Consider the following 12,826-nt stretch of genomic DNA (forward strand, 5'->3'; position numbering starts at 1 on the left):
ATTGTAAAATCTACTTAAGGATTTTTTTGAATTTTTAAATTTAACATAGATATTCTAAAACTATGCAATGGCACCTTTGATATAAGCTCATATCATATCGAACCTATATTCGCCCTTTATGTGTAAAATTATTTTTAGAATTATGAAATAAAAATAATTTCAGAATAACTATGCAGGTCGCAGTGATAGGTGCAGGGGCTGCTGGCCTTTGTGCGGCCAGGCATATTATGTACAGGTACAGGGTAGTCATATGTGCAGGGGCTGTTGGTCTCAGTACCGCCAGACACATTATGTACAGATAAAGGATATTCATAGGTGCTGGTCTCTGTGTGGCTAGACATATAATTATGAACAAATACAGGATATTCAGGGGATACTCGGGGCTGCTTGTCTCTGTGTGGCTAGACATATATACAAGTACAGGGTAGTTATATGTGTAAGGGCTGTTGGTCTCTGTACCGCCAGACCATAGAGAAAAAAATAAAAGAGAGGAATCGAAGCAACTAGAAGACGAAAATAGGCAGTGGGTCTAGAGGCCTACTCAGCGCTGTTGCCGCGCTAAAATTTATTGCTATTCCACTACTTTTCAAATGGGAGGATTAAAAATTATTTAAAAAAATATTTTTTTACTTTTTACTAGGTATTTCCATATTTAGGGCAAGAATATTAGATCAGATATTTTCGTTTTAATGTTTTAATTAAAAATTACATAGAATTTTATTTTTATTTTAAAAAATTTGTTCATGAAAGATGAATCCTTCTATTTCTAAAAAGGGGGAAATTTTTTTCATAATGAACATTCAGCTGATTCTGACCGCCCACGGCTGTTTGCTAAATATCGCTTTTCTTTTTATTCACATTATTATTTATGATTGACTTACAAAAAGCCCTGGGCGGTTTTTGATTTTCGTCTGCTTCTAAATTTAGGGATGGGGAAGTAGTATTTTACCATGAAAAAGGGGTGAGTATTCATCCTCTTATCCTTTTTCCTTATGATGATAGTCATAGGTGTTGGTCTCTGTGCGGCCAGACATATTATGTACAGGTACAGGGTAGTCATCATAGGTGCAGAGGATGCTGGCGTCTGTGCGGCCAGGCTTATTATGTACAGATACAGGATAGTCATAGGTGAAAGGCTGCTGGCCTCTGTGCAGCCAGACATATTATGTACAGGTACAAAACACTGAACCATCATAAAACCACTCTAAATTTTAATTTTAGCACGGCCAACCGAGCAACACCGACAGTTTTTGAGAAGTCCAATTGCATAGGGGGTACATGGGTATTTACTCCACAAACAGGAAAAGATGAAAGGTAAATAACTTTACGTAGTGCATGTATTCCAAAATTAACAATGGACTGATCATAACTTTGTAAAATTTGCTAAGAAAAGGCATTCGTAGAATAACCTTGAGCACCTCTCTTTGATTATTTATCGTTAACTTGCCTACAAGAAAAATTGCAAATAAAATTACTATTTGAAAATATATTTGGTCTATATATTTGAATATTGGTCCAGTAGCGATTTAATATATTTTTTAGAGGTGAGCCCGTCCATTCAAGCATGTACTTGGACCTGAAAACAAATCTTCCAAAAGAAGTGATGGCTTTCCCGGATTTTCCTTTCAGAAATACAGACGATTCGTTTCTTCACCATTCAAAGGTAGAGTAAGGGGGGGGGGGGGGGGTTGACACATTTGCGTAAACCTGGATCCTAGGCTTTATCTTTGGACTGAGAGGATTGGTTATTAAAGATAAAATCATTCTTATATGATGAATTTCACGAAGTTTTAAGATTGTTGGATAGACCTCCAGGTTCCGTAGCTGCAGGCCTCCAGGTGGTCTCTGTACAGGTAAAAATGAAATTTTTTTTTAAGTTACAGGTCAACTTGTAAAACAAAATATGCATCTTTTTAAATATTATTTTCATAGAAAAAAGATGCATATTTTGTTTTATAAGTTGATTTGTAACTTAATTTTTTTTTTCATTTTTAGCTGTACAGAGACCAACTGGAGGCCTGCAGCTCCGGAACCTGGAGGTCTATCCAAAAAATCTTAAAACACGCAAACGTGTCAAAACTTCTTCCCCCCTTTTTCATCGGAATTAAAAGATATGTTTACAATTAACTTTTATCTTGGTATAAATATTTATGAAAAAAAATTAAATGCAAATATTTCTTATAGGTGATTAGCTCGTTTATTTGAAAATTATGATTCTTTTTTTAGGTACTGGAATATTTAGAAGATTACTGTCGCCATTATGATTTGTATAAAAACATTAAGTTCAATACAAAGGTAAGGAACTAGAAAAATGTTTCAATTATTTTCTATAGATCGATATATTATTTCTTGGATGTTGCACCAGATTTTCATGTACTCTACTGGATGAACGAATTGACCAATAAATGAGGTCATTATTAGCAAGCTTGACCTGTAAATATATCCACGAATATCCTATATTCATTTTTCTATACCTATTTATTCGCGATCAGAACCTTACTTCTATCATCAACCATAAAATAATCATATCCATAAAAGCGCAGCATATGAAAAATAAAGATGAAAAATACATTAAACCATTTTACAGTAATAAATTTTTAGAAATATTTTGTACCTAATTTTAATTTTTAAAGATATTAAGACATTACCGGACATAACTTTCCTAAAGAGTGATCGATTAAAAAAAATCTGTTTTATTTAGATTGTAAACGTGGAACCTATAGATAAAGGTGGAAGTGGTGATGTAAAAGAAAATTGGAATGTACAATACAAAAATATGCAAACTAACGAAGTACACCAGGTGAGAAATAAACAAGGATGATAACATTCTAAGGTAGCGAAGCTAAAATCCATTGTATTTAGTTGACTTCGAATTGTCATAAAAAGAATAGGAAGATAGAGAATAGTATAAGAAATTACGATATCTTTAATAAGTAAGGTTTATGTCTTTTGTAGCATGACCGACAGACAGCCGGACAGAACAATATATTGAATAGATGCGCCTAACTAAAAGTAATTTTTACTTTAGATTTCAGCTGTCTATCCTCAAAAGCATCCGAGAAAATCACATTTTCCCCATAATTTTACAGACAGTCAGACAGTCTGACGTACTGGATGACTTACGGACAGTAAGACAAAAATAATTATATAGTAGCTTCGCTTGTAACAAACATTGATCGGACAATGGACGAGAAATTAGTCATCTTTCATTTTTAATTGGAAAAATTCTCCATTTGCTAATAATGCATGTTAAGTACCTAGGTATTATTTTAATCTGTTCACATTTAGGAAATTAACAACAAGATGAATACACTTTGTATTAATAATGAGCATGTTTCAATGTGATAATATTATTGGTATTAATACATAGGATGTTTTTGATGCTGTACTTGTTTGCAATGGACACTATTCTGAACCAAGATACCCAAAAATACCAGGTAAATTGGTGATTTATTTATACCTACCGGACAAATGTAATTATTTTTTGAGATACTGTCTAAATGATAGCTTTTATTTATTTTAGAAATGAAGCTTTTAAAAATTTTCTTTTAATCCAATGTATACTTAAGGGCCTGTCATTTACGCATGATTTTTAAACAAATCTGTTCTATTTATCTACAAAAAGAGGCTAACGAAATTCCTGCTCAAGTTGCCAATCTCGGTATCTGTGTACCTCTTAATATAAAATAGCCCCCTTTACCTAATATGAAATCATTTACAGGATTGGAAAAATTTGAAGGAAAAGTTGTCCATAGCCATGATTTTAGATACTCACAGGACTTCAAGTATGTTGATATTATAATTTGGACTTGTTAGTTGGTTAAAGTTTTCTTAATATTTGCTATACCTGAGCTGTTAGAAAAGGCACATTCTGCTACTTTGACAGGCGAGTGATATCAAGAAGGAAACTTAAAGTATGGGTAATGCTTTGGAGAAGAGGAAGGTGCAACGCAGTAACTATGCACTCTCAGCTGTTACTTTCAGACAAAGAAATTGTAGTGAAATACATAGTTTTCTGAAAGCTTTTGCATGACTTTATTCCCTGTCGGTTAGAATATTGCTTACACTTAGAAAATAAATGTTGTAAAACTTCTTAATACAAAATGTTTTAAATTGTGAATTAAGTTTGAATGATTTAGAGATGAAAACATAATAATATTGGGAGCAGCAGCCAGTGGGACTGATATTGCTGTAGAAATATCTAAACATGTTAATCAGGTCAGTTATTACTTTTTAAAAATTACCTAAATATTTTTCAATTTATTGCAATATTGCAGGTTTATCTATCACATAATAATCCACTGCTTCCTTCTAAGCTGCCAGCTAACGTTGCCCAAGTCAGGTATAATATATTACTCAATAGTACCCTAAAAACATTTCCTAAGATTTTAATTGGAAAACTTCCATTGAATTTGGGGTAAAAACTCATTAGGTGAAAAATGCATCCTAGATATTTTAGTCATTTTTAAAAGTTTTTCTTCGAGTGCTCCTCTCAATGGCCCTCGGATTATTGAATTATTATGGGGATTCTGTTTCCTTCAATTTTATTTTCAACCCTGTTAGCAAACAATTTAGCATATTATTTAATTAAATTATGGACTTAAAATAATAAAACACCCACTCCTCCAGAAAATCAATAAAAGTAAGTTGTTAGATAGTTAGAAATAGGTCAAAAATGTTTCATTGTAACTAAATCATTTTTAGAGGTATAGAAAGATGTTTGAGTCCAAATGGATTTCTACTAACAGATGGGAGCAGAGTCCAATGTGATTCACTTATTCTTGCAACAGGTACAATTTGATATTAAATTAAAGCAATGACACCGATAGACTGGTAATTCAATCCAATTCATTTAATTTTACGTTCTTGTAATGTTGCTTTTAACCTTATTACAGGCCATTATTTAATCTACCATAAACATTTTCGTATAACTTTTTACACCTTTTTAGGATACAATTATGATTTTCCGTTTCTAAGTGAGAAATGTGGAATTTCTGTTGAAAACAACCAGGTAAAAAAATATATTTCATTAAAGTATTTTTTCTTCTGCATAATATTACAATATGTATCTATAAAACAAAAAAATAGGTTGGTGAATGTGCAATTTTAAAAACCAACATTACATTAATACATAAGAAAAATTGGCCATAAAAATAGTTGAAGCACTGGAATTTCACATAACATTTTCTTTAATTTATTAAGAATCAGTGGCCAAAATGCCGTATTCTGCCAGTGCAAAACGTACTTTTTTACAATTACAACCGGGAGATGCCGGTTTTTTGCAAAGTTACACTCTATACTAAATTAAAGCATACTTCCTGCAAAATTATAGTGGTATAACTAAATTTTTTAGCACAGTTCTTTTGTGCTGGTTTTAAAAATTGGCATTTCTGATCTCACGACCTATCTAAAAGCCTTAATCAATGATTAATGTTCATTAGGGTGGGTCGATTTTAGAATTTCACATTAGTACACATTGGCAAGGGTTACTGACTCACTGAGCCAATATAAAACCCTATGAAACTGGAAAGGGGTTTTGTAAGCCAAAAACAACGGGCGCGCGGGGGGTATAAAATTTGCCCACCCCTTTATAAAACCAAAAATTTTAATTCCTTGAAACACAGGCGTGTTGCATATCAAAATGACCGTATTGAAATGCTGATTATGAATCTGAAAACCGTTTTGAAAAATATTGCTCCTGGTTCGAATAAGATCTCATTAACTTACCTAATACAGCTGATTTAGTCAAAACTGTTTATTTTGGTAGGTTATTTAAAAATCATTTCAGACTGAATCAATATTTTTCAAAACGGTTTTCAGATTTGTAATCAGCATTTCAATGCGGTCATATTTAAATGCAACATGCCTGTGTTTCAAGGAATTTGAATTTTTGGTTTTATAAGGGGGTGGGCACAATTTAAACCCCCGCGCGCCCGTTGTTTTTGGATTATAAAACCCCTTTCAAGTTTCACAGGGTTTTATATTGGCCCAGTAACCCTTGCCAATGTGTACTAATGTGAAAATCCCAAAAAGCTTGCAAATCGACCCGCCCTAATAATCATATTTGTTGGTGTTCTATTTCTTATTAAAATAAATTATATTTAAGGTGAAGCCTCTGTACAAGCATTTTCTCAATATTGAACATCCATCTATGGGATTAATAGGTAGGTATATTCTATTCATAAATGTAATAAAAAAGTAACTTAAATGTTACTAAAATTTCGAATAAATGCTGTTTTTGATTTATATACATATATTATCACGCACATTCTTACTTCCTGATAGGGTTTGTTGTCAGTAATTATGAATTTCAATCAAGTATTTTTTCTTTCTTTAACTTTAAAGGAAGGCTGAAATTTCCCAAAGTTACCCAAATAATCTAAGGCATAACTGGAATATTTAAACAAAAACACTAAAAGAAGAATTTGCAGAACCATTTTAAAAGTCAATTTTATATTTTTAGGTATGCCACTTCAGATTTGTCCTTTTCCACTCTTTGATAATCAGGAAAATTTGTATTCGATCATTAAATTTATTCTTTGGTTGATTTCATTCTTGTTATTTATACTTTATATTTAGGTTTGTGTTTCAGAATAATGCCTTGTTCGTTCTTTGATTATCAAGTAACAATTTTCAAAGTTTTCTTTTGAGAAATCGTAATCTAGAGATATGAATCACAAATGTTATTTGAAGATTTTACTCTTAACTTAATGTTCTTTAAACTTAATAAAAGTGTTTGATTATTGTACATTTTCACTGATCTACTCAAATTATGTTTGTGAATAATAGTCTTTTTATATTCCATGACTATTTATTTAACATAAGCTTTGTATTGCTTGTTTTAGGGATGGTTTACTTCTCATTGACAACTCTTATTTTTGATTTACAAGTATTTATTATATCTTACTTGAAATTATAAAAAATAACTAAATATGTTTGATGCATTAATATAGTCTTGTAATTGATGGTGAAGTATCATATCTGTAAAGTTTACATGTATTTATACCAAATAGGATAGGGTTTCATGTGGTATATAAGCTAGGAGATTGTTGTCTATTTTGACATATGTAAACTGGAAACATTTTATTATCACAGTACCTAATGTATTTCGTTATAATATTAAATTTTTTTAACATAATGGATATTATTGGTTTGAATTTTTAAAATTTAATTGCATGTGATTGTGTGAGCGCATGATTATCTGGATTTTGAATATTTGAACAATGTAAATTAAATAAATACATATTACTTTTGTTAGATAAGATACTTTGTCAAGATTCTGATGAAGGAAGTTGATACACCCACAAAGGTACTTGTCATTTTAAACTACCTAATTTCTTTTCAACAAGGACTTATTATCGTAACTAGCTCAGCAAAATGTCAATAAGAGAAATAGAAAATCATTCACAATCATTTCCACCGACTGAGATTAAGGATGTTTTATTAGGGTCGTTTTGTTCCATGTGTGTTTATCCGTCTCAGGGGATCCTAAGGTATAAGACAATTAATGATAAAATTATATGTTTAGTGACATTGATTTTAAACAAAGTTACCCATTTTATACATTAAACACTGCATGTTCATTGGTTAAAATCTTTGAATATTGCAATTTGAACCAACCAATCAAGATTTTATAATGCCAACGAATGTGACAAGGTTGGGTACCAGTTTAATTTACAGTCCAATGTCCCATCCCTCACTGAGTAGACCTTGTGTTGTTAATTAATTTCATCAAATTATTTAACAAAGGAAAACTAACTTTCGAAAGTTACAAGATTTTTCTAACAAAAATCTTTTTATAGGATGAAATGTATGAAGATACAGAAAAAGAATATAATTATAGAATAAATACACTTGGCATGCGAGAGAAAGATTTTCACAAGGAAAATATCATTGATAAAAACTTAGTCTGTTAACAAGCTTTACAATTACTTGACTAATCATTGATAAACAATACATTTACTAAATATTACTGAAGATTTTCAAATATAAATAGCTGTAGTACATATGGACTTTTTGATATATGCTCTTCGTCTTCATATTAGTTTTATGATAATAATGATAATTTTAAAAAAAGATGGGAGATCTTCAATGGGACTACAACGCTGATATTGCAAAGTTGGCCAATATTCAACCACTGCCCCCAGTCATCGAAAAACTATACAGGAATTTTAGATCATATTTATTAAGGGGGTGGGCAAGCGCGTCCAAGGAGGTTGATTATAGGGTAATCACACCCTCCATCCCCCTAAACCCAATGAAAACATTTCTCCAATATTTTGGGGGAAGGGTTTTATTATGTGCTCTAAAAACACTAGAATAATATCTCAACCCTCAGAAAAATTATTTTGGAGCTTATTCTTTAAAAAGTTAATCAGTATTGAGATTCCTCCCCCCCCCCCCCCCATTAAAGAAAAAATGCTTGGACGTCTATGGGGATGGACCTTGTCTTTTAGAAGCGCATTTATTCTATATGACTGTTTGTCTGTCCAGTCGTTTTCAATAAGATTGTAGTGTTATTAGACAATATTCAAACGTAACCGCTGAATTAACAGGATTTCATACTTTTGTCAGAGTATCTTCTACAGAATTAGAAAACATTGGTTTGTATAGAAATAACTTCCATTTTATAATTAGAATAAAATGATCTAATTATGAATAATAATCTAGGGAAGTATGGAGCAGAAGAAAAATAGATTTGGTTCAATACAAAAATGACAAATATTCTATCAAAGATTCAGATCAGTTTATTGTAAAACATATTTAAAATGGCTAAAAAGGCTATTTTATTTTTATAGTAATTAGTAGCTTAATTATTTGATTTTTGAAGATATATTCTATATAAAAAAAAATTTTACTTCCAATTATTTACGCCAGACAAAGTTTCCAGCTTATTGATATTTTATGTTTTACTGGTTTACTAATTCCAGCATAATATAATTATTTTATAATTTATTTTGTAACTTTCATATGAATGATGCTGAAGTGATTATTAATTTCTGTGATAATAAGGTACAAACAATATATTTATCAAATAAACAATGATTTACGTTAAATCAATAAAAGGAATATTATCAATAAACAATATTTTTAAGAAAGCAGTTTTTTATTTTGTTGTTTGGTATCGCTTATCCTAAAATTGACTTGATAGCGCTGTTGGGCCACTTGTTAATCTAGCTACGCAATACGCGATACATTTCCCTTTTCTCCCCTTCCCCCATCACATTAGTCACGCATCCCCTCATTGCTTAGGGAGATGGGGGGGGGATTATGACCAATTGTAGTACTTTTTAGATATTTTTTATAAAATTTTAAAACGTAGAAAGTTCAATAAAATTAAAGATAAAATAAATTTTTACAAAAGAACCCTGTTTTATATTCGCTATATGCGCCCTTATATCTTTCCCTTTCAATAGCTTTCTCCTGCGTGAAGTTGCCACCCTCTTCTTTAACCTCCTCCCCCCAACTTTCTTTGTTACTCCCCTCTCTTTGTTGCCTCCCATATTTTCCCCTTATTGAGTATTCCTTTCTTACTCCATTCTTTTCTACGATTTCTTTGTAAACACAGTAAAATAAAATTCAATATTATAAGAATTTTAAAAATTCTGTAATGTACTTATTAAAACCTTTATTTTGAATAAATGATATATAACAAGTCTTATAATCGTAGAAAATGGAACTTAAAATGTTTTAATATAATTTTTAAGCTTCCTAAAGTTTACCACTGTGTGTGCTCTGCCCCTATCTGACAAGTAGTGTACACTACTAGACTACACATTGTCAGCCATATTTGTTTGGGTTATTTTTTATAATTCTGCTTGTCAATTTGTGACCGTGAAGCTTTTTATGTCAATTTTTGCATATTATTGACATATATTTGTATGTTAAACTAATTTTATGTAAAATTTGCATTTATTTTCACTTAAATCACTAAAAACCAGTCAATTTCATGTGCTTAGTGTAATTAAATCAAGTTCATATGTGACGAAATCATGAAAATTTTTAATAATATTATTTAACTTAAAAGCTAGATTTATAAAAATATATTGATCACTTTTTGTTTCATCGTTATTACTTATATATAATTTTATAAATTACTTATATTGTCAGTTTACCAAAGCATAAATATTTTTAAAATTACAATTAATCTTTTATTTAAGTAACAGTTTATAACCTGTTACTAATTAATATTATCTGAACATATTCTATTATTATTAATATTCATTTTATCAGAGTAAAAAAGGATTTTTCACTTCAACTCCCTTTAAAATTTCCATGATCAACGTTAACGATTATTTAATTAATTTGGATTAGATAAGATTTTCTCTTAATTCTTAATTATATGATGGCAAAAACTGTCTATAAAGTCTAGCCGTTTTTCTTTTTAAGTTTTTACATAATCCGTTAATTACACATGTAGGTAGAGTTTGCCATTTAAAGCATGATCGATAACGTGACGTACATTGAGTTAAAATTGAGATATTTGGTCATGTAAATCATGAATACCTAGAATCTTTAAAAGATGCTCCCCTCGAATTTTACGTTTTATGGTCCACTGATAAAATAATTTATTTCTTTAAATTGGATTGCACGAATTTTATCTAGGAGTCCAAAATGTATTTTTACAGGCGAATAAGTTGCGCGAGCCTGTTATTGTTTGTTCGAGACATTCCCTCTTCAGTCATCTCTTACTTCTCTTAGCTGTAATATGATAATTTTACGTCATTTTTATTATGCCGTCTAACTGTGTCATTAAACACCATCCACAAATATTATATCCATTGACATTAGGGTGTGTCGTGGTCTAATTTTGTCTCTCCCTGCCGCCCACGCTAAAATAAACAATTATACAAATATATTCTGCAAAGTTGGCGCTGTTATTACATAATTGTATTTTTATGTACAGTAAATATTGCAATTATTAACTGACTGAAATCTTTAATTAGGTAGATCATGGATATTTTTTATCTAATTTTTTTTTATATCCGCACTTTATTGTAATTCTTCATTAATGATATTCACAAACAAGTCAAGTTGAAACCAAAGAACCATTTCATTTAGATGCATTAAAAGGGTATACAGTAATTCTTGGATGCTTTTAGTTCAGATTATTTAAGTAGCAAATCACCTTTACAAATAAAGACGAATTGACGGACAGACACAATTAATATATAATGAACATCTTGGGAGGTCATTAAACTAAAACCTTAAAAATATTTATTAACTTGTTAGGTTGCCATGCCATGACAACAAAGTACAAGTAATATGTTATTCATATAGCTTTATGCATGGTTGTCGGTCAAGACTTCTTTGTTATAGTCACGTGACTGTTTTATTATAGATATTATTACTGATTTTACGTTAAAAGGTCTCCAGATAAAGCCCAATAAATTAAATGTATTTTTGTTTGTTACTTTTTAAATAACGATTCCACTGAAAGACTGTAATTTTGAAAAGATAGTTTTAGTCCCAAAATTAAATTCATTTCACTAGTAAATCCAGAACAGTTTTAGAAATAATGTTAGATTTGACCTAAACTGCATCCCTGGCAATACCTGTATTAACCAGACAGAAAGTATGCCAAAACCAGGCCCCCGCATTTATATATTTACCCACATGTCCCATTTTTGATATCTAATGTAAGTTACTAAAAGGTACAAAATAAAATATTTGATATGTTTAGGGTAGGTAAATAAACATTAATTTTAATTATTATATTACATTTTATATTTATATAAACCAAACCAGGAATATTTCAATTGGAAAACAGCTATTTGCCTCCAAACTTTCGCCATTGAAAATAAGGTATTTATTAATTTGTTTACAGATAATCATGAATTCCTATCCGTATAAAAACACTGCTAAAAATACTTTTAAAAATGGAAATTTCTGTACTGCAATTATTATGTAATATTTTTATAGCATTACATGAAATAAAGACTGACAAAGTATTAAAGTATACATTATTGCGTTGATTTTAATGCCACTTATTATATAAGTTTAAATTATAAGATAAAATCTGACTATTTAAAAAAATCATTTACGTCATTATATTGGTTTAGAATGATATTATGCTTAATTAAAAGTTAAGTACTTTATCTTGAACATTGCTCTTATTACTTTTAAACAAGAAGATAAATTCTACAATGTATCTATATATGACTTTATTCAATAAAATGTGAATATTCTTTCTAAATGTAAGAAAAATTAAGAGTGTCCCGTCTACCTTAACTATTTACCTTATAAAAAAACAGGGAGGAAGGGGACATTGGACTGATTGATACCAAAAGTTTTTTAAGCACTTGGCTCATCAACTGTGGAGATTTTTTAGAATTTGAATCGATTGTTTCCAGACTATAAGTAAGTGTTCAAACTTTTCAACATATAATTTTGATTTACATCAATATATCGTCCATTAGCTTATCCCTTAAAATCCATGTAAATAAAACCGGAGACATAAAAATAAGACCAATAATTTGATGATATATATCTTGATACTTGAATTTAAAACTTGTTTCACCAATCCCCCAAAAACAATTCCTGGTGTGGGAGGTGGATTGTACTTTGTTTTTAGACATTTTTGTTAAGAAGTTTTCTTAAAATTACCAAAAGAAATTCGTTTATTTTATAGGTATAATATCGTATCATTTTACTCTAAAATTACAATGTTATCTTGTATTGTAACCTAGATATTATTTATATCAAGTATCACCAAATGAATAGTATTTTACACCAAATTCATAGAATTATCTTGTAAGGGGTCTCCATTCATTCTAAATATCTGAAATCCTTAAATACCATACATAGAAGAAATTTCTTGCAATAT

The 12,826-nt window shown here is 30.2% G+C and overlaps 1 protein-coding gene across 5 annotated transcripts; it reads left to right on the forward strand.

Moving 5' to 3' along the window:
• The first annotated feature begins 121 nt into the window (after positions 1-121).
• LOC145322278 (uncharacterized) lies at positions 122-9,098 on the forward strand. 5 transcript variants are annotated; one of them, XM_080164161.1, is made up of 17 exons: positions 122-235; positions 1,222-1,314; positions 1,543-1,663; positions 2,227-2,295; positions 2,702-2,800; positions 3,371-3,437; positions 3,722-3,785; positions 4,140-4,218; positions 4,278-4,342; positions 4,705-4,790; positions 4,950-5,011; positions 6,107-6,164; positions 6,464-6,505; positions 7,257-7,309; positions 7,803-7,880; positions 8,075-8,164; positions 8,669-9,098. In XM_080164161.1, exons 1-17 carry the CDS (start codon positions 171-173, stop codon positions 8,765-8,767), a joined length of 1,290 nt encoding a protein of 429 aa, XP_080020287.1. In that variant the 5' UTR covers positions 122-170; the 3' UTR covers positions 8,768-9,098. The 5 variants fall into 5 exon arrangements, 4 of the variants coding, with proteins under 4 accessions (XP_080020287.1, XP_080020288.1, XP_080020289.1 ...); XM_080164162.1 differs by lacking the exon at positions 6,464-6,505 and adding an exon at positions 6,580-6,623 and having other exon boundaries at positions 7,259-7,309; XM_080164163.1 differs by lacking the exon at positions 6,464-6,505 and adding an exon at positions 6,846-6,889 and having other exon boundaries at positions 7,259-7,309.
• Positions 9,099-12,826: the final 3,728 nt, after the last annotated feature.

Source organism: Acartia tonsa, chromosome 6 (genome assembly GCF_053477335.1).
Source record: "Acartia tonsa isolate MP-2025a chromosome 6, ASM5347733v1, whole genome shotgun sequence".
NCBI lineage: Eukaryota > Metazoa > Arthropoda > Copepoda > Calanoida > Acartiidae > Acartia > Acartia tonsa.